Genomic DNA, 22698 nt, shown 5'->3' with positions numbered 1-22698 from the left:
TCGGAATTTGATGGCATCAATTTGTACGTCTTGCATCAAACTTTAACTTTATGAATTCAATTGTATAACAAAATTTGTTAGCTGAGTGAGAGTTCATTAAGAGAAAAATATTGAGTTGTAATTTTTGATTGATAGCAAATTTCTATCATAGACGTAGATTAAAGTTCATTAATAAAGTTCATTAATCCTTCAATTGAACCTCTCTGTGTTTCTTCTTTGATTTTTTCTTTGTTAACCTTCTAGTTGTTCTTTGCGAATTTTCTCTATTATCATTTTTTTAGTAGATAGTCTAAGTGAATTTATTTAAGCTATTTCAACCGCTTATCTTACTTATCTTCAAACTTAAATGTCTTCAACTGTTCAACGTTAACAAAATCACAAATATATATAATATTTTTGTTTTATTGCTTCTACAAAAATTATAGTATCAAAACTTGAGCAACAATGTATGCCAAATAATTAACCAAACACTACCTTCGAAATCAATGCCCTAAACCAATCATTGTTTGATAATTTTTTTATCCCGTCTAACCTAATTTATACACTCCCTAATAGACATAAAGATAATAAAAAAAATACTTATGATCAATTGTTGGTTTCATAAAGGCAAACTAAAATATTATCTGAATAACCTTTACAATATATTAAAATTGACAAATTATGAAGAAAGTAGTTAATATTTACTTAAACACTTAAAATCTAACGAAGCCAAAAAGAATCTGAAATAATATCTTCAATAATTCTACCATTTTAAGCACATTGTCCTTGCCTCCCATTAACGTTGTTAGAACCTCACCGCCAATTTTAAGCACATGGAAGGCTAACCCAACCAACATAAAATAAACAAATGTATGAACAAAATTTCTCGAATCACACCCATGTCATGCTCACAAACCCATCACAAGCAACGTGGCACACTAAAGCGGCCCTTCACTAAACCCCAAAAAGTGTATATTTGTAAGAACTGTACCCAACAAAAACCATATCTCTCCATGGATATCAAATTCCCACCCACCTTTTGACACATACCATTCAGGTCCCACTGCAAGGTTATCCACAACGAAAACTCACCAAAGCAATTTTGCGTCGCAATTAATACCAAAAGCTAGAGGCGGCACTACCTAATAAATTTTGATTTAACCTTTATGATTAAGACCATTGACTCAATCGTAACCAAGTTAGGTAACTCTAGCTACTTCTTATAAATCCAACCCTTCGCCCCTTCATTTCCCATCATCAAAAATCAAACAAATTTCACCACTATTTCCTCCTAGTACTTTTCCATCTTTTAGCCTTTTCTTCTTCCTAAGCACTTCCAAAAATGGCGAATTCTCGCATTACTAGGTTCTTCATGGAGGTAGCACCACCACAGTATGTTACTGTCATGAGGCACAGAACATCAAAGATGTTGGACACTATTACTGAAGATGAGAGGGAGATTAGCACTAATTATTCTGTCATTTCACCACCTAAAACCTCTGCAGCTTCTTCTGTCACCAATGCAAAGACCATGTACTTCCTCAAGGAAGTTCATAGATCCCTCTCTATTCTCAATCAGTGAAGCCAGATCCTGAGGCAGGAAAATGAATCAACCTTGGTCGTTGTTTTGTTTTTTTCTCTTTTAGTTCATGTATTGCCTTCTTGTTAGGTAATTATTGTATCCTGTTCAAGGAGTTTCATAAACAAGAATAGTTTGGACTCACGAGTGTAAAGACACTTTTCTGCAACATATGCGTACATACATACATAGGCTCGTGATTTTCTACCATAAACTCATCTGCCTCAAGTTTTGGTATCTTACTACAGCTCTGGATAAAATTTCTCAAAGTATTAATAAAAGAAGAATTTACTTATAAGTTAAAAGTAATTCATGTTCTCATGCAAAAATTAAAAACTGCGGCTTGTAACAAAGGTTTGTCATACACTGCAATACGATACTATTATGACTGCAAATTGTAAAACAATAATTGAGGGTCGCTTGTGTTTGTTGTAGTGCCTTTGGGGAAGAAACATAGATGTAAAGTTTCAAAGACTTGTTTATTGGAAAACACTAACATTTTGATATTGTAAATTATAATGCATAAATAAATAAATACAAAAGCTCATTTGTAGATGTATTGGAAAATGTATATATTTTTTACTATAACATTGAAAATGTTATAGAGGGTTTAGTGAAGCTAAATGCAAGGGTAAAGCCCGTAAGTGGCTAATTCAATATGTTCCGTCAAGTCTTCTTTCTCCAAACTTCGGTGACCATCGTTGAACAGCTTTGTTTCGTTCAAGCATTAAAAATAAAAATGTCATTTTTAAGTGTACCCCACTGCCACAGTTGCCCGATAGAAAATGGCAATAAGATTGATGTTCAGTAGTCTATAGAGGATAAGAACGATATCTTAGATAATAATTAATATATACTACAAATAATATCGCCACCATTTAGTTCTCCCTTATTTCTATACTGTATGTAGTCCGTTAAATATAGAACTTAATTTCATATCATTGAAATCAAGATCATAATTATTTTTCATTATTAAGATTCCGTGCTTTTTGCCTACAGTAGACTAAACTCTGACATCGTACTTAAATAATGATTGTGGGATGTAATAAAGTTCTTTAATTATCGTTTAGGTATGTATTGAATGCATAGTTGAGAGGTCATGTCTGAAGACACAAGTGTAGAGAAGGAAAATGAAAACAGTTATTTTTACCTTTTGGTTCGGGTGACTAATAGAGACATATATTGTCGAGGTAAAAAGCTAGTTCTTTATGCCTCGGTTATGAATCCGAGACATATTAAGTAGTTACTGCCTCGGTTCTTGTAAAACCGAGACCTATTGTATATCAGAAATAAAATAAAAAAATATATGCTCAATCCACTATGTGTAAACCCTAATTCCACGAGTGGTGACTTTGCCACCGTCACCCTCCAATTCCCTTCCGCTCGTGCCAGTCCTCCGCCTTCGCCCCTCTCCAAACCACCACAGCCACGAAGAATTCCTCTCGCCGCTCTTAGACCTCCTCAAAACGAACGTCAAGGCTTTATTCGAGGCACTATTCTCGCTCTCAATATGGAGGAAGTTCTGTTCGAGGCACTGTTCGAGGCACGAGGAAGTTCTGAAGGCGAACCCGCTCTCGTTCAAGCGTTGTTCGAGGCACTGTTCGAGAACGCCCTACTGATGGACCGATCAGGGGAAGGGCGGCGGCTATCTGGTGGCTAGAGGAGGCGCTGCACGTGGTAGAGAAGGACAACAAGAAGAAGGAGGCAAGGGATGTGAGGCTCATCATTACTCAAATCTCATTGTGGAATGCCGCTGTGAGATTCAACGAACGCAATGGCGTCGGAAATGCCTCTTCAGCGGTGCAACGATGGTGCGACGGCGATGCAGCAGCGATGCAGGCTGAATGGGATGACACATAGTAGTTGGATTCTCGAAGAAGAAGAAGAAGGGAGGACACTACTGTAATGAAATGGTTTGGGGGTTTTTAACCCTACGAAGCCCCACTGCCTCGGTTATTCAAAACCGAGGCATATTTAGTCAGGTAAATGAAAAAAAATATTAAAATACTACAACTTAACTGCATCGGGTGAAAAGTGATTGAAGTAGAAAGCGTATTATACCGCGGTTGAAGAGTACCCGAGGCATAAAGCTATCTTATAATTTTCAAATTCAAATATGTAACGTCCTAGCCGGAAATTACTTATTAAATTAAAACAAAATAAAATTCAATAAAACAACCTCATTTATTAATCATCATTTTTCCCAAAACGTGGGAAATATTTAAAACCTTAAATTTAATGCGCCAAAATAGATAAAATATTTCGCATTAAGACTGTAATACAATTGAAATGGTCTATAAAATTATTACAATAACACCATAGACCAAATACAATAAATTAGTGAGAAAATCCCCAAGAGATCCCCACTCTGTCTCTATGCACCTATCCGCTCACCTGCATCAACATCTGCTCCCATGTAACAAGTTACATGATCATCGTCACACACACACAGATAGGGTGAGCTCATTTAAATAAAACCAACCAATAAAATATGAATTACAACATCAAAACATTTAAACCCCGGGTTAGTATTCTTCTCCCTCTTTCCTTACTTCTCCACTTCCAATACTTTCATTAGACGGCTATCATTTCTATACCCTTTAGGTGAGATTAATGATCGATCTTTGCTGCACGAGTGTTTACTCGCCCCTTCGACTACAGGTCACCACCTGATAGTCCACACGTGAGAATAACCTTGCCACAGCATCTCACTGTGACACCAAGTGGAGCTCCCCGAAACAAACATAAAGTTTGTAGCTGTTCCAGACTACCAAAACTCTATCAGAATACTCTGAAGAGAGCAATCATCCAAACCTCGCCGTACGAGCCACAACTCGCGCACTCCACTGGACTTCCTAAACCACCGGACTACAACCTAGAGTGGTCACGTGTTACTCCAATACGGGTTACACTCGTAATTGGACCCCCAACCAAAGTCTCACATCATGAACATCACCTAAAGCTGTATAGAAACCTTTCCTCGCGCACCATCACTGAACCAAAACCCTTGGCGTGCATCTCATGTCGCCAGGCACACACTAGGTTCAGACCGCCTGGCGGGCATCACACACCGCCAGGCGCCAGGCGCCTGCAACATCATCACTGCATCGTCACCGCCGGGCAGACCCACCATGCCGCCAAGCGCCACTCACCGCCTGGCGCACTTGCCTCGCGTCGCTAGGCGCCACCGCACCATCAGAGTCTCTGCTGCACTATTCCACCTGGCGGAACCCTCCCTATCGCTAGGCGCTATGACCATTGTCGCTGATTACGTTCCGTCCGCCTGGCAGCTCGCACACGCCGCCAGGCACCATACCAGTAGCGGACAACTACTGGTTTCTTGGCACTTTAAACAGATTCCAACGGACCTCAAATCATACAACACACCAAACTATAGAATAATTAGGACACACACCAATCATAGTTCTATCACTAGCAACTCATACACACCTTTTTAATCACGTATATTATAGTCACCAAGATTGCACACACTTCTCCGAATTAACATAAACAATGTAGCATATTAACTACCACATCCAATAAACACAATCTTCATATATCCTTACATGTTAATAAATTGAATTGCACTTCACACATTGTACTTGGCACTCTTCTCATTTATTAGCATACCATTTCATATAAATCTATCTCACTCTTTCTACCATATTAACATACTTTCTGAATCTAACTTACCACATACACCCAAATGTTCAAAGATCACTACTATCTACATTGCACCACCCACTTTCATTTAATTCGATTTCCCTTAGTCTTATTTAAGTCAAATTCTCCTTACTTGTTAAATTTCTGAATCATACACATAGAGTTTACCCATTAAGCACCCAAGAACACAGAGCCCAAACAAAACTACAAAGAATCCACTACCCTGGCAGGCTGCCTGGCGGCAGTTCATGCGTCGCCAGGCGGTGCGTGCACATCTGGATTCTACCCAGATTTTTCTAGCACCGACTGCACCCCAATTTTCCAATTACAGTATCCATCTTCATCCCAATATGTTTCTACAAGCACACACCATACAGGGTTGGTACAACATTCATATTATAGTTAGTTATGGATAATTAGCGCGCCAATCATTGAAATATTTCATGCTTATTATCCCCAAATCCCGCATAAACCCTAACCCCCAATTTCATTCTCAAGTTCATGCAATGTCCAATCAATTTAGTAACTACAATCCCATAATACATCATGCCAATAGAATATATACAATAGAAATACAACCCAAACACCACGACATCGCTGACAAACCAACCAAAATGACAAAATGAGAAGACGCACGTTGCGTCGCCTGGCGGGACATCCTTCGCTGCCAGGCGGTTCATAAGCGAACCCAGAAAAATAGAGTAAAACACATAGGCCGCCTGGCGGCACATGACCTACTGCCAGGCGGTTTCTGGAAAATCCAGAAACGCGAGTAAAACTCAACCTTGACAGAGATGCAGGCTTTAACAATTCCATACATTACATGATTACGCAATAGTCACAATTTAAAACAACAAAGGAACTCCCCTAACCTGGATTCTTTTGCTTAAAACTTGAATGACTCTAGATTTCCACTTGCTTTCAAAGGTCTCTCTTAGCCCTCCTAAAAAATGCCTTACAGGTTCACCCAACTCACTCTCTTCACTCTGATTTCTCTCCCTTTTCGTGCAGTACAGTCCAGACCAAGAAAAACCTTCTTCTCCCTTCAATTTTTGTCCTTTAATTACTTCTTAATGAAAGTTAATTAGCCAAAACGAAAATGGGTCTTATTGCTTGTGATAAGTGTCATTCAACACCATTATGGGGTTGTTTTTCAGCCCCTTAGGATGCCTTCGCGTGGCTGCTGGTTTTCTACCTCCTTTTTTCTTTGCCAAAAATCAAGTTTAGCAAAAAAAAACTTTATTTAGGTCTCACCAAGGTTTAAACCCTTAACCATGCAGATATTAAGTCAATGCTAAACCATCAAGCCAATTCATGTTTCTTGTTAACTAACATAACTCAAATACTATATTCTTACTTAACATGCACATTCATAATATTAAAACAATAATAATTAAATAACACATAATTGGCATACATAGGACTCGAACCCAAGTCCTATCACACAATCAAAGTAATCTCAACCACTTCAGCTAGTACTTTTCCATGTCATATTAACCACTATTAAATGCCATAAGGGTTTCCACGACCCGTATTTATTAATTAATTATTTATTTAATTAATTAAATTTCACGGGTCTTACAAAATACAGTGGGAATCATAAAAATTTGTGAAGCTATATGCCTCGGTTAAAATCACAACCGAGGCATAAAAGTTGACTTTAATTTCAAAAGTGCCACTGCATGTTTATATGCTTCGATTGTTCGAGAACTGAGGCATATACTGCAATGTAAACAGTCTGAAATGCACTAGTGAGACCTATAAATTGATCATGTAATGCTAATTGAAAAACGCATCAAGTTATAATATACAAGAATGTTTATTCAGAAACTTGTTTGTCAACAAATTGGCATCAAAGGTTGAGAGCCTGAGTGTTTGAGTGTGTTAGAGAAAGTATTTAAGAGTTAGAGAGTTTGACCGAGATGGCTAACTTAGTTAACAACATGCCCCTACCGAAGTTATTGAAAGGCGCCAACTATGATAACTGGAGCCTGTAGATGAAGGATCTCCTTGGTTCCCAGTAAGTATGGGAAGTGGTTGAAAATGGGTACCAAGAACTAGAGGACATTGAAGAACAAACGATTGCCCAACTTGCTATGTTAAGAGCAACACGGGTAAAGGATAAAATGGATTTTTACGACTGTATCGAGCTGTCAATGAGTTAAGCTTTGAGAAGATAACAAATGCTAATTCTTCAAAAGAAGCGTGGGATATACTAGAGAAGGCATACAAAGGGGATATATATACTCCACCATTTAAATCCATGATAGCATTAAATTCCAACTTATGAATAATGCATACTCAAATCAGAAATAAAGAAGTAACACTCTAACAACTTAAGCACATGATTCCATGCACCAATGCAAATTAATATAGCACTTCACACCTCCTATGCAACAATTTATTTTATATTGATACACAAGCATCATCATTAAACCAATTCTAAACATGTGACTAACCCAAAGGAACATTCAAATTCATAGAGACTCACAACATAATCCAATCATGCTTCCAACTCATGCCACATTAGTAGTTATTTGAAATTATCAAGAGATTATTCATGCATTTTAAAGACTTCCAAACCAGTAATCTTGCATATCATATATCTCCAACTACAGATATCCAAACCCATATCACACTGTACAAACTAAAAAGCAACAAGTTATGAACCCGCTATCAAAATTTAAGCTAAATCGGACGGTAAATGAATCGGGAAATGCATTTTTATGAAAACTGTGCAGAGTAGAAATATCGGTGGCGCCCAACGCCCAGAAGTCAAGGACTTAGCGCCTGTCAGTATAAAACTAGTGCCTGAAGGTTCCTGCTTCATGAAAACAAGAAAAACATCATTTTTTTCATGAAAAATACCTATTCCACACATTCACGCATCACTTAGCGGCAGTTCTTCGTCGCTAGGCGGTTCTTAACAAAAACCCAAAAACTGGGTTTCAACATGAGTCGCCTGGTGGCTTTGAAGGCCCGCCAAACGATTTTTGGAAAATTCTAGAAATGCAATATAATCCAGAAAAATGTATAACAGATATCCATGCTTCTGATACAATTAACTTTTATGTAATTAAAATTTAAGAATGTGGTATAGCTCCCCAAACCTGGCTCCTTGCTCAAATTGCACCATCTGAGAGTCGCTTTTGATCCGCGATGGCCTCCTTTTGCTCCTCAAGAACTAGCTCTCACTCTCACTCACTAAAATGCAACAAATGCTCTAGAAATCCTCACCCCATAGCTCTCACAAAATTGCAGTCTAAAAACCTACATTCTCTCCCTCAATTTGCCTCTAATTATGCCCTAATTGTGGTAAATGTAAAAAAAAAACGGAATTTAATTAATGATGGATGGAATTGCCATTCAAAGGCCATTACTAGATGGTTTCCCAACCTTTCCATCTGCTCCTCAAGACGACTAGGTTTTTTTGCTCCTTCACATTCATGCCAAAAAGAAATTTGGCCAAAAAGACGACTAGGATTATATTATCACTCATCATGATCAAGCATATTATTAAAATTAATAAACAATTAAATAACATACTAATGGCATCAATAAGATTTGAACCTAAGTCATTTCATAGCAACTAAGTACTCTTAACCACTCGAGCTAGTATTATTCCTTGTTTTCTCTCTCCACATTTATTAACTTAGGGATTCCTGCCCTCACATTTATTAAATAAATATTTATTTATTTATTTAATTTTCCCGATTTTTACAAAGGTCGTGGTAGTAGAGGTCGAGGAGGTTAGTCGAGTAACTCAAGAGTTGAGTGCTTCAAATGTGAGAAGTACAGTAATTTTGCTAAGAGTTGAGTGTTTCAAATGTGCTTCAAATTTTTAAATAATAAAATTACACGTTACCGAAATTCAACAAAGTGACATGGAAAAATAATAACCATGTTAACTACTTAACCGCCACATCACTGGTGATTCAACTAAAAATTTTAAATTTATTGATGTACTAAAAAAATTTAGGAAGGACTTATCATAGACCTAAAACAAAAATCTACGAGGACTCAATTGAAAGTTACTAATTTTATCATATAGCACAAACATAATTAAGCCTATTTTTTTTGTTAAGTACTTATGCTTTGGACATTAAATTCTTGCAAATGATTACAATTAAATTAGTTTTTGTTTGTTATCTAACTACTCTAATGGAATAATAATTGAGATTTAAAGCAAAGGTAAAAATTAAACACATGTCTAACAAAAGCTAAAATTAATTATAATCACAGTATTAAATATTTGGTTAACTATTACTAATTTTTAGTTATGAGCATTTAATTTGCTGTTATAGTTTTGGAGGAATAAATAGTTACATTAAGCTTTATGCAAGAAAGAAATAGGAAGGTGGAGAGAGAAAGAAAAAGAAGGTGAAGAACATTATGGCCAATGAAGAAGGTAGTAGTAGCAACAACACCAACAGAACTATCTGTATGGAAAGATATGAAGTGGGTAAGGTCTTGGGCAAAGGAAAATTCTCAGTGGTGAAGCTTGCATGTAACGTTGTCACCGGAGACAAGGTAGCCATCAAAATTTTTGACAAAGAACAACTTCTCAAAGGAAGAAGCGGAAGGATCAAGAGTCTCGTTAAGAAAAAGGTGTGCCAACTTCCACTTCTATTGCTTTATGCCATCATTTTATTAACAAAATGTTCAGTACCTCTGCATCTTGATCTCAATTTTGGGTACCTATTAATTCAATGGATTAAGGTTAATGACAGAGATATTCTCTTCTTCGGTTTATTTTGTTTGTTTAATTTGTTTCCTGTACAAACCTTTATGTTTTGTTCTCTCGAGAAAATGAATTTGAGAGAAAGTGTGAAGATAGATTTGTGTGGAAAAGATGGATTTGAGAGAAATTGTGAAAATGAATTTGGGTGGATGTGAGTGAATAGATATGTGTGTTTCTTTGAGTGGATTTAGAGAGTAAAATAAGTTGATTTGAAGATGAATTTGTTGAAAGTTAGTGAGTAATGTGAATGATATGATAAATAAAATAAAAAGTTATAACAGATAAAATTTAAAATTACTAAAATACCCTTGATGGTAAAAATATATAAAATGATTTTTAGATTAGTTAAAAATATTAAATTTTAAAAACTATTATTTGATAAATTTTAATAAAAAATTAATAAAAAGATAAATTATATTAATTTTTTATAATAATTACTATTATTTGAAATTATTATTAATAATTAATATTATTATTATTAATTACTATATATTAATTTTATTATTTATTCTTATATTTCATTTCTATATATATTATTTATTATTAATATTATTTAATATATTAATATTATATACATATATATATATATATATATACATATATTTAATTATTATTATACATATTTTTGTATATTTATTATTATTGTATAGACACACACACAACACTGGTTACATAACAGGTGTTGCTACCCTTACAAACCACCGTCACCCACTCACAAACACATTGTCACAAAGTTACACTCTCTCACTCACAAAGTCACATTCTCTCTCATTCACAAACACTCACACACATGTGTATAATAGTGAAATCATTCTCATCCATCCAAATCTCCTCAACCACAAAGGGATATGCTTTTCGTAATATATCTTAAATATGTCTTCGCAATTACTCTTTAATCACAGCATTGGAACATGATTCAACCACAACATCTATCGCTCCAAATTAGTGGGATTTATAAATCCCCTCGTGCGAACAAGTCTGAATGTGTATATATTCACGCTTGAGCCTTGTAATTAAGTGAGTGTATTTTTGCACATATGAATAATATTCATTTTCTCATATTCTCCCTTCGTATGTACTAACATAACATGGTATTAGTGTAAATACCTTTCACTTTTTCTCCTCTCATCCTCATGGCCTCTGCTACCGATTACCTTATGAACCCTGCCAATCTCCTCTTTCTTTATCCAGAAGAAAGTCCTGCCATCATTCTTGTTTTCCCACCTCTTGCTAAAACATCTATCAGTCATGGAAACATGATTTCTTTGATGCTCTTGAAACCAAGAACAAAGAGAAATTTGTTCTTGGCACCTTCCCTTGTCCACCACCCATTAATCCTCTACATGAAGCTTGGAGGCGTTGCAACAAGATGATCATAGCTTGGCTCACCCGCTCCATGAAAACTGACATTAAATAATCAATTCTATGGATGGACTCCACTGTTGAAATTTGGAAGGATCTCCTTCAAAGGTTTTCCCAAGGTGGCAAGTTCTACATCACTGATCTCGAAGAAGATCTTCAATCTTGTAGACAAGTTGATTTTTCCATTTCTCAATATTACACTCACCTTCAGATTATTTGGAAAGACTTTTCTTTGTACTGTCCATCATCAATCACAAAAGGGAGAAAACACCATGGATGAAGATTGAAGACCCAAGGAGGAGTGGGAGAGCTTCCTAGCACCCCAATCAACCTCCAAAGGCCTTTCTCAGTTGCTCTAGGTGAAGAGAAGTTGTGAGAGTAAGAAAAGATGACGAACCCTCGCGAGAAAACATGTTTAAATACCCATTTTTGACCTATCAGTGTCGTCACTACCTGGCGCCATCTCAGCACCGCCAGGCGCTATCAATAAAATCACGAAACTGGCAACTCCTGAGATTCATTGCTTAGCGGCACATCTCCACCATCCAACTACAAGTTTTACGAATTGAATTGCGCTTAGCCCCACTTTTTCACTGCTTAGCCTTGTTGGTGCTCAGCCTCACTTTTCACCGCTCAGCCTTGTGGCGCTCAGCCTCACTTTCCATCGCTCAGCCTTATGTAGTTTGACAATATTTTGTATTTGAAGAGTTGGGCGTGATTGGTGCCCGACGTGGGTATTTGGCTGAAAATCAAACTTTTGTTTTCCAAAACATACTTTCTTGGGTTTTTGCTTGTTTTCATCCACTAGGATTGCTCCTATTCATTTATTTACATTCTTAAAAGAGATATTAGAGGTAAAACAAGCATAATATAGCTAAAATACAAAATAATACAAAACAAACTAAATTTGAGAATATAACAAGATAAAAACTAGGAAAGAATTGATTTATTCATGACAATAAACACATAAAGAGAGGTAAAAATAGACGTTATCAGTAAGATCATATAATAGAAAAGAATCTTTTCTCACCGACTTTTATAATGTTAAAGGAATTTTTTCATGACATTTCATGTGTTGGAACCCTTCAACAAAATGACATTGTTGAGAGGAAACATCAACACCTCTTAAATGTTTGTATAGCACTTCATTTTCAAGCACACATGATAAACATATTATGGTCATACTCACTTAACCTTACGGTGCATATCATTAATCGGTTACCCACACCAATTTTACAAAATAAATCACCATATGAACTTGTTCATCTCATTCAACCTGATTTTACAAATCTCATAGTCTCTGGTTGCTTATATACACAAGTACCACTGTTGTAGGAAGAAATAACTTGGATTCAAAAAGCCTTAAATTTATTTTTTTCTTTTTTTGGTTTTAAAGTTGGAACCGAAGGGTATGTTTTGTTTTATACTACTAGCAATTGGTTCATCCAACTAAGTTGGACGTTGATAATGCTTTTCTTCACGGTGATTTGAATGAAGAAATCTTCTGGTTCTGCTATCACGGTTTTATTGGTATATGTTGATGATGTGGTACTAACTAGCAATGACATTTCTGAATGTGTATATATTAACGCTTCAGCCTTGTAATTCGAGATTATTTTTGCACATATGAATAATATTCATTTTCTCATATTCTCCCTTCGTATATACTAACAGTTAATTAGTGTAAAAATGATAAAAAGATAAAGAAAGTCATATTTTCTGAAACCTGATCTTGTCTGTTGTTTATCATTATGCAGATTAAACAAGAAATATCAATACAGAGCATGGTTAAACACCCGAATGTGTTGCGTGTAATTGAGGTTAGAAGGAATGAATGCTTCCGTGCAGATAACCTTTTTGCACGATTTATTGTGTTTTTCTTCTTTTTTCTTTTGTTCTTTCTTGTCTAGAAGAAACTGTATCAGATATAAATGGATGTATTATTGGTGGTGTAGGTCATGGCTACCAAGAAAAACATATACATCGTAATGGAACATTTAGCCCAAGGGAAACTGTTTGATAAAATTGTAAGACATTTTTACTTTTACCTTGTCAATTGGGATGAGAATCCTCTAACAATGCAACATTTGTTGACCCTCAGAGTCAGAGAAGCCTCACGGGAATGAATGAACTCCAAGCAAAGAAATATTTTCACCAGCTTATATGTGCTTTGGATCACTGTCATAGTAAAGGTGTTTACCATAGAGACATAAAGGTGAGTTAATATATCAATCATTTCTATATGTTGTTGCTTCCTTTGTTTTCCGTTCTGACCAAGTTCATTTAACATTATTTCATTGTATATCTTTTATCAGCCAGAGAATTTGTTGGTGGGTGATAATGGAGTGCTTAAATTATCAGATTTTGGATTGAGTGCACTCCTCCATCAAGCTGATGTGAGTTAACTATTGGTGACTAATATTTCCTCTCTTTTCACTAAATAATCTTTTAAAGAGGGTACTTTTTTATTGAAAAATCGAAAGGACATTTATCAGTAAGTACATCCATATTACAAAATATTTTGAGTTTGGATCTGATCTCATACAAAAACTAAACATTATGAAGTTGATACTATTAGAAAAAAGGGCTTTTTCACTCCCCATATGGCACGCCACAATATGCAGCCCCAGAGGTATTATACAACTTTATCTCTTAAACTTCAAATTCAGTTTCTCTCTCTCATAACTTTAATTTAATTTCTCCTATCATTTACATGTATAAAATAGGTGATAGAATCCTACGGCTATGAGGGTCCAAAGGCTGATATTTGGGCATGTGGTGTTACACTTTTCTTTTTGGTTGCTGGTTATTTGCCCTTCACCGCCGATAACTCGTCTTCTTTATATAAAAAGGTTTGATACTACCTTTGATTAGCACAACACTTATATTTTCTGGAATAGCATAGCACAAAAATTCTATCATGATCACATACAATCACGTACAATTAGTTGAACCAGATTGAATTGAATTCTATGTCTCACAAAGTTTATAAATTTCTGTGACTCAGATTCGTGATGCCGACTACACCCTCCCTCATTTTTTTTCTAGAGATTTAAAGAGACTGGTTGGGAGAATGCTTGATCCCAATCCTGTTAGAGTAAGTACTTACTTCTGCTGCTTGTTTTAATTCGATTGCGTGACTCCTGTTACTATTGTGCTTTTTAGCAACTATGTTCTATGCTTTCCTTCATGTCATGAAATGCTTATATGTTTGACTTTTTCCAATGGCATGAAACAGAGGATCACAATTGATGATATGTATCAGGATCTGTGGTTCATCACGAATTACCAACCTCTTAGATTTTCCAAGGAATCTGTTAGTTTTGATTATGTAAGTGCTAGTTTCAGTGGAATAGCTGTGAAACATTCTGGTTAAACTTTTATCTCTGCTAGGGATTCTAACTTCCTATCAATGTGGCTAATTTGGTGCACAGGACTCACCAGATCTTCCAGCAGAGAAGGAAGAAAGAGGATCTTCATCAGAAGCACCAATCATGAATGCGTTTGAGATTTCTTCTACTTATCTGGGCTTCAACCTTATTGGAAATCTTTTCAGTAAGGTATACACAAAAAATCTTCAATTTGTTCTTGACCACCACTTGCTTAAGACCAATTAATTTTTGACACCTAGGTACATGTTAAGCTGGAAACTAGTTTCATATCCAAATCTCCCATCCTTGATATAGTTGGAGAAATTGAGTATAGAACAGCGAGATTAGGATTTGAAGTTCAGAGGAAGAACTATCAGGTACAACACTATGATTATTTTTGTATAAGTATTTATAGATATAACTTACATCATACAACCTAATATGTTATATGTAGCAGTTATAGTAAAATTTATTATGTATGCATCTCAGATCAATATTAACAGTAAAGAGGAACTGGCTAGACGAAAAGGTCACCTATCTATAGTCACTAAGGTACATGTTTCTCTGTTGAAGACAAAACTTGGCAAACTCCTACTTTCAAATTATTATTGTTCTTTTAATTCTGGTTTTAGGTGTATGAGATGGTCTCTCCCTATTACATGGTTGTGGTTCGTAATGCTTCAGGAGATAATCTACAATTCCATGAGGTAAGATCTATAAGCTTTAAGAAGATACTTGTCTTGAAATAGTTATAACATATCATGCGAAATGGATTGTTTATGTTTGCAGTTCTGCGAGCAATTATATGCTGAGCTGCGAAATATCATTTGGAAAACAGAACCTTTACAAAATGGATAACATGCCCTTGTACATTTCTTCTACTGCTCTGGTTTTCTTTAATGTTTTTCCTTGGTGATAATTTCAGTATTCCAATATGTTGTCGTATACTTTCCTTTTGTGCATCTGCATGTACATGTTAGGTTGTCACCTTTTTAAACTGTATCAAAAATTCCTTCGGATTATTGAATCTGGTGCAGAATGTATGTTACCTCGTTTTTCAGTACACATTTTATGTTTCAGACATTAAAATGAAAACAAATTTGTTTCAGTTCTCTCTTTGAATTTCGGTTGATGTTACATTTTTTTGTTAATTATGTCTAGAAGTAGAACTCCATACCATGAGTGCAAAATCTAAACACATTTTTTATTGTTTTATCACCACTGCAAATCTACGATAGTACTACGATGATAATGAGGAAAAGAACCAATATTTACTAAAAAAGTATTAAAACATTTTATTGAAGAATTTAGTATAAAAAATAGATTTTGAAATTGGATTATGTTTAGGATTACTATGTTTTTTCGTAATCCATAATTAATTAAATATGTTATTTATACTTATAAAATATTTATTTGTTTCTGAAATAAGTAAAATGTGAAATTGAAAAAAATGAGCTATCACTACTAAAAAAAACTCATATTTCCTGTCAATTTTGTTTTGAAATTGTTTTTGTAGGAAATACTTATAAATTTTGTTATGAAAAAAAATTGTAGGAAATTGCTGCCAATTTTTTTACAAAATATTTTGTATAAAACACTTTTCGCAACAAATTTTGTAGGAAATACTTGCGAATTTTATAATTTTGTAGGAAATAATTACCCACGAAAGAGTTACCTGTCAATTAAAATTCTTAGAAAAAAAAATAACAGGAAAAGTGTTTTCTTGTAAATTTTTTTAACAAAATCACAAGAAAATTCACATGAGAATTTTTAGTAATGTATTAATTCATTTTTTACATGTGTACTCATTTTATACCTTACAACTAAATTTATTGTTATTATTATGTGAAACAAGGAATCAATAAAAGTGTAGGTCAATCAACTTACTACAAAAAATCCTTATTTTTATTCTAATCATATGAAAAAGTAACGTTGATTTGTGTAAAAGTAGGTAAAATGCATAAGAAAATAAGAAAGGGAGATTGAACTGTGTATTAAATTTTTTTTGAAGATTTTCAAAACAATTAGACGATGTTTTAGTTTAATTGACAAACACATTATTTAAAATGCAATATCAGATAAAATTAAATAATTAAATAAATAATTATTTAATATAAAGGCAGTTAAGGGAATCTTTATGATATTTAATGTGGAGAATTATGACAAGGAACAATGGTACCTCAAATAGTTAAGAGTGTAAAGTTGTGTTAAGAGGACTTGGGTTTGAGTCTTCTGTATATCATTATTGCGTTAATTTAATTGTTTTATTATTTTCATAAAATGTTTGACTATGATACATGACAATATAATCCTAGATGGGTAGAAATTATCATGAAACATTAATTGGTTATGAAATTGTTTGATAATGGTGAAAACCCTATTAAAAATCCCAAATTCATATTTTAATTTTATTTAATTATTTTAAGGCTGAAAAAGAAGGAAAAGAAAAGCATTAGTGAGTGAGAGAGGGGAGGCTTTTGAGACGGATGCTAGGAAGAGTTGCGAGAGCAAGGATAGATTGAAGTTGCACAAGGAAGGTTATACGGAGGCTTTTGGAGCAGGAAATCCAGATAAGGGAAGTTGAACCTAGTTCTTTATTTTTGTTACTCTTGATGTTGGTTGTTTAAAATATAAAACGAGATAAGTGTGGTTGCATTTTGTTGTTGGTTTCTCTGATCTGTGAACTGCCATTGTCATTGACCGTCATATCTTTTGTATGCCTTGTGTGATGATGATAGTATTGTGTTATACATGATTTTTGGTGTTCTATGTAGTCCTTCTGAGACTCATTTGTGTGTAGGGAAAGAAGGTTTGGCTAGGGGACAATGTTTTGAATCATATGGTCCCTCTGTCAAATTTTCTGATGTGATCATGAATGTCGTTATAATTGTTGGTCTCGCTGTTGCGTTAGGAATCCAAAACTGCATGATTTTTTGTTGCAACAATGGACTGTGTGGTGCAGTTTCGTAACTTTTAACCAACAGAGCATCTCTCGGCTTTTAGAGAAGGAGAACCTTAGGTGGCGTTGGGTTTCGTTCTTCCTCGTTCTTGTTACTGGTGTAAAACGTGCAAAGTTTTAAGAGGAGGGGTGGTCTACATTTTTGGTGAATTTGTCGTCGTATGGTGCACCATAAGGGTTCTTTTGCTTTGGACATGCATTCAAGATATTGAATACTCCAGAAATTGATGCGACATTGCTTTGGGGTGGAGCCAGTGGCGGACACGACCTTACCATTTTTTTTTTTTTACATTTATATAATTTAATATATGATTTTAAATAATTCTTTTCAAATTTCATATTTTTAATATACTTTATATATTTGATATTTTAATAAATTTTTATACATTTATATTTATATATAAAAAAGTTTTCTTTTCTACATTTTTTTTTCAATTTTATCTTTTAAATATTTTTTAAATAAAAATAATTATTTTATTAACCATTTTTCATTTATTTATTTTTTAAAATTTAATCATTATAAATGAAAATTAATTATACTAAAGTTATAATAACTATTTATATTTAATGTTATAATTATAATAATAACAATAATTGGAATTTTATTATTTTTTATTATCATAAGGAAAGTAAATACAATGTTTTGACTAGTTAATATAAAAATTTTATAATTACTCTTTTGGTTCTTATTTTTATTCAAAAATATTAAGTTGGTCCTCTAGTTTTTTTCAGTCTCAATTTGGTTCGACTTTTGAAAAATGATGCAATTTTGTCATTTTTTTTCATTAAATTTCTTGAATCAAACCAAGAATTTTTCATCAAAATCGAAGTTGTGAATAAGGATGGTTTGCTTTGTTGTGTAATTGACATAATCCTAGTGTCAATTTTGATGAAAATTCTTGCTTCGCTTCAAGAAATTTAACAAAAAATATCAAATTGCATTCATTTTTATAAAATTGAAACCAAATTGAAATTAAAAAACACTAGAGGACCAGCATGATATTTTTAGACGAAAAAATGGACCAAAAAGTAATTCAACTAAAATTTTGGAACCCCAAAATATTGCTTAAAGATCCGCCACTGGTGGGACCGTGTTGACTTGTTCGCTTTCCATTAGAAAACCATAGAAAATTCTATGTGGGCCCGAGAAAGAAAACTTTACTTTTTCTTTTCTCAATCATGTTGTTGTAGTGTTGGTGGTTAAGGATTGGCTTTTGACTTTTAATTGCTACATTTCATAGGCTAGTTAAGTAATGGCATGACCATGAAACCCACGTAGCAATTCTTTTTATCTACTTTAAGCTTTTGGTGGTATTGTGCATACGTAAATGCAAGGTGGTTTATTTAGCCACGGGTCCCACTCCTGTTTAAAGGTAGTCTTCCTTCCTTTAGACAAATCACATCACGTGATTTTGGAGTGCACCCACCTCTTTAGTTTTTTCTTTTTTGGGATGGTTTCAAGAGTTGGTTTGTTGGTTTTATAATTATAGTTTTTGGGTTATGAAGTGATTAAGATTGGAAGGTGGTGATATTATGTAAAAGGTTAAACTTAAGTATTCAAAATTGGTTGTAGAGGGGTATATATTATATTAAAATATATTATAAAAAATATATATAAATATAAATAAATAAAATAATTAAGTATTAGCATAAGGATATGGATGGTACCGTTATTTGCATATTTGGGTATTCTATTAAATATAGAATAATATAATACTATATCCTTATGGGATTTTAAGAGTTTCATTAGTATATGGGTTTTTTGGGAAAACTTTACAAATTTATGGTGATAAGTGCGAAAGTACGTTAGAAATATAAACAACATGTGTAGACATAGAATCAATAGGCTAGAATATTTTCTTAAAGAAAGGAATACCATGAAATTATGAAATCATAATCCTTGGATTTTTTATGAGAATATGCATTACTTGATTATTGTTTTAGAGTTCCTATGAGTATGATTAACTCTTGGATAAACTCAAGTGCCAACATAGTCTCAATTGTGAATGTATACATATATGTATGTATAATTGATGTATGGGATATGTGTTATTGTTTCTGGAAGTGTTTGGCGTCTAGCGGTGAGAGGTTTCCATGAGGCTATCTACCCTGGAACTTTGCCTGGCGGTACTTAGGTAAAGCTAGGAGATAGTGCAGGGTACAATGTGTTGGTTTGGTTATGTTTTTGTGTTTTTGAGATGTTGGACTTGGACCAGGAGATGCTTGACAATGTCACGAGCAAGTAGGTTCATGACTGGTGATGAACATGTGATTAATATGAGCAGGGAGGTTCATATTAATGATGCTCTCGTGTGAGGATACGAGCGGGGAGGTTCGTATGTTTTGTGCTCACACTTGAGGGTTTCTACGAGCGGGGAGGTTTGTAGCTAGTTGGATCACGCGTGTTGGACTACGGGCAGGGAGGTCCGTAGAGTTGGACTACGAGTTGGTAGGTTCGTTGAAGCATGTGATATCTTGGGTCCATGGTCAATTATTTGTATATGTGCCTGGGTTAGTAGTTTCATTTGTATAATGAGACAATGATCAGAGAACCTTGGGGCAGTAAGGAGTTCAAATTTAAGCATTGAATTGAATAAAGTAGCTTGGGAGAATCTCTTTATTATTAATTTATATGATTATATTGTTACGAGCTCACCTTTTCTGTTTGTGTTTGGCGATGATCGTGTGACGTGTCACACATGAGCAAATGATGTTCTAGGTGATGCTGGAGACATGTAGAGACGAAGAGAGGACCACTATGGGAATTTTATTATGATTATCTATGATTATAGTTTTTATTGCAGTCGGTTTTGGAACTTGTATAACTATTATAGTTTTCGTGGATTTGAATTTAAGCACGTTGGTTAAATTTTAAATTTTCCCGTGTTTGGGATTAGTAATTCATGAAGAATCGACTTTTAATTATGAATTATTTATTTTATTAAGTAATTTCCAGCAAGGATGTTACAACAATCTTCTTTTATTAGTTATGGTTCAATAATATGTAATTTAAGGAGATTGAAAAAAAAAAGATTTTCACTTACTATTTTTATATTGCTTCATTCGTAAACCCAGAACATACAAACTACAAGATGAGTATTCTTTGGACCTTTGCCACTCCTGGCTAAAACTATTATTGTTTGGCCTAGTCACTCTAGGCTAAAATTGGGTATTATTTGGACTGCAAACCACTCTTGGTTAAGGCTAAGTATTATTTGGCATGCAACCACTCATAGTTAAGATTGAGTACTCTTTGGAACACATCACTCTTGCCTAAGACAACCGTTTACAAAGAAAATGATTTAAAATTGCATCAAGGAAGGTTAGAGGCCTTGTGAGGGACACTCCTTTTGCTAAAAGTTATTTCTCGATTCTTACCATAGTTATTGGATCTTTTCCTTTAGAACTGAGAGATGCTCAGCCCTTTAAGGGTTGAGCTCAGATACCAACTTTGAAAACAAGTCAAAAACATAAAATGAGAAGTTTAAATTATGTGTTTAATCATTTTGAATTTTTTGCAAGATATTGTCTAATGATGTGTAGTCAAACAATAATTTTACTTGACAAATGATATGTCAAATGCTTTTAAAAACTTAGTTTGTAACACTTTTCTATTTCGTTAGTGCAATAATATAACATGTAATGAACCAAGATAAAGGAAATACAAATTTACAGTGTGCTTTATACATTGGTTTGTCTCATAGTATAGACTATGTCCAATTCTCAATCAATTGATTGAGTTAACTAAGTAGACTACCACTACAAGTTACAAATTGAGTGTTATTTAGAACTAATACTCCTAGCTAAAAATTCAAGAATTTTTTGGACACCCAACCATTCATGTAACATTCCGCCCGGATATTATGGATTTTAAATAAAAAATAATAATATTAAAAACTCATTTAATATAACTGTAATTCTCCAAAATGCGGGAAATTTAAAAATTTCATTAATCATAGAATAAACTTTAAAACCATAATTATAAACTTCATTACTATCATCAAAGTCTAGTAATATAAAACATTACAATTTATTTAGAAACATAAAACTCAGAAAACTCTTTTCTCCTGTACTAGCCCCGCTATGGCTCTATGCCTCACCAGATCCACCTGCAACATCATCTGCTCCCGTGTACCGCGTACACGATCATCGCCAAACACAAGCAGATAAGGTGAGCTACAATTAAACAATCATATATATATATATATATATATATATATATATATAACATATATATACATACAAATACACCAAAGGAACTTCATCCTTTGATTCCATATTACATGGCCACCCCCATGTTACCCGTGTTCTACGTCTTCTGATGAGTACCTCATGATGTCTTGTTGCCACACCTACCAGCCACAACTTGTAGAGAACATGCAGGAAACCATGCTACGGACCACACTCCGTAACGCCGAGTGGAGTTCCCAATACGAATAACATTCGTAATGTCCCAAGACTACCAAACTCGTTGGTCTCATACCAAGGAGGGCAATCTATCTAGACCTGTCACACGCGCCACAACATGCACACTCACACCGGTAACACTCGCCAACCCGAGCCACAACTCAAGAGTTCCTCGTGTTCATCCGTCATCCCGAGCCACAACTCAAGAGATGTCATTCTGAGTCATAACTCAAGGAATGCCACGTGCTTAACCCTTTCCCGAGCCACAACTCAAGGGATACATTCCGAGCCATAACTCAATCAACCCATCAAGTCGTCCTTCGAGGTATCACCAAAGCTTTGTAGATCACGCACATCCAAAGCAAACAAAGCTTATGCCTTTGCATCAACGCCTAACACTGCTTCGGAGTCACCATGCGAAACTCGCTTCCATACCGCCTGGCAGGGGACACGTGCCGTCAGGCGCCAAGCGCCTCTGATGCTACTGTTTCTGCAAGTATCGCCTTGCGAGACAATCCTCACCGCCAAGCGCCACATGCTTCAGTACTCTACTGATTTTGTAGCTATCGCCTAGCGGAACAACACTACTACCAGGCACTACACTAGTACTAGTTTTTAAGCACCCAAAACAAAGTAA

At 34.7% G+C, this 22698-nt stretch overlaps 2 protein-coding genes across 2 annotated transcripts; both read left to right on the top strand.

Moving 5' to 3' along the window:
* The first annotated feature begins 9600 nt into the window (after positions 1-9600).
* On the top strand, positions 9601-13255 carry LOC114175131 (CBL-interacting serine/threonine-protein kinase 23-like). Its single transcript, XM_028059900.1, has 3 exons — positions 9601-9829; positions 13082-13144; positions 13235-13255. Exons 1-3 carry the CDS (start codon positions 9614-9616, stop codon positions 13253-13255), a joined length of 300 nt encoding a protein of 99 aa, XP_027915701.1. The 5' UTR covers positions 9601-9613.
* Positions 13256-13868: 613 nt separating this feature from the next.
* On the top strand, positions 13869-17324 carry LOC114179860 (CBL-interacting protein kinase 9-like). The gene is made up of 10 exons (XM_028066338.1): positions 13869-13956; positions 14051-14176; positions 14332-14421; positions 14563-14655; positions 14759-14884; positions 14956-15072; positions 15185-15247; positions 15328-15402; positions 15485-15562; positions 17122-17324. The coding sequence occupies exons 3-9, from the start codon at positions 14398-14400 to the stop codon at positions 15551-15553; spliced, it is 567 nt and encodes a 188-aa protein (XP_027922139.1). The 5' UTR covers positions 13869-13956; positions 14051-14176; positions 14332-14397; the 3' UTR covers positions 15554-15562; positions 17122-17324.
* The last annotated feature ends 5374 nt before the right edge of the window (positions 17325-22698 follow it).

The sequence above is a fragment of the Vigna unguiculata genome, chromosome 3 (assembly GCF_004118075.2).
Source record: "Vigna unguiculata cultivar IT97K-499-35 chromosome 3, ASM411807v1, whole genome shotgun sequence".
Lineage (NCBI taxonomy): Eukaryota > Viridiplantae > Streptophyta > Magnoliopsida > Fabales > Fabaceae > Vigna > Vigna unguiculata.
This window is presented reverse-complemented; position numbering and strand designations above follow the sequence as displayed.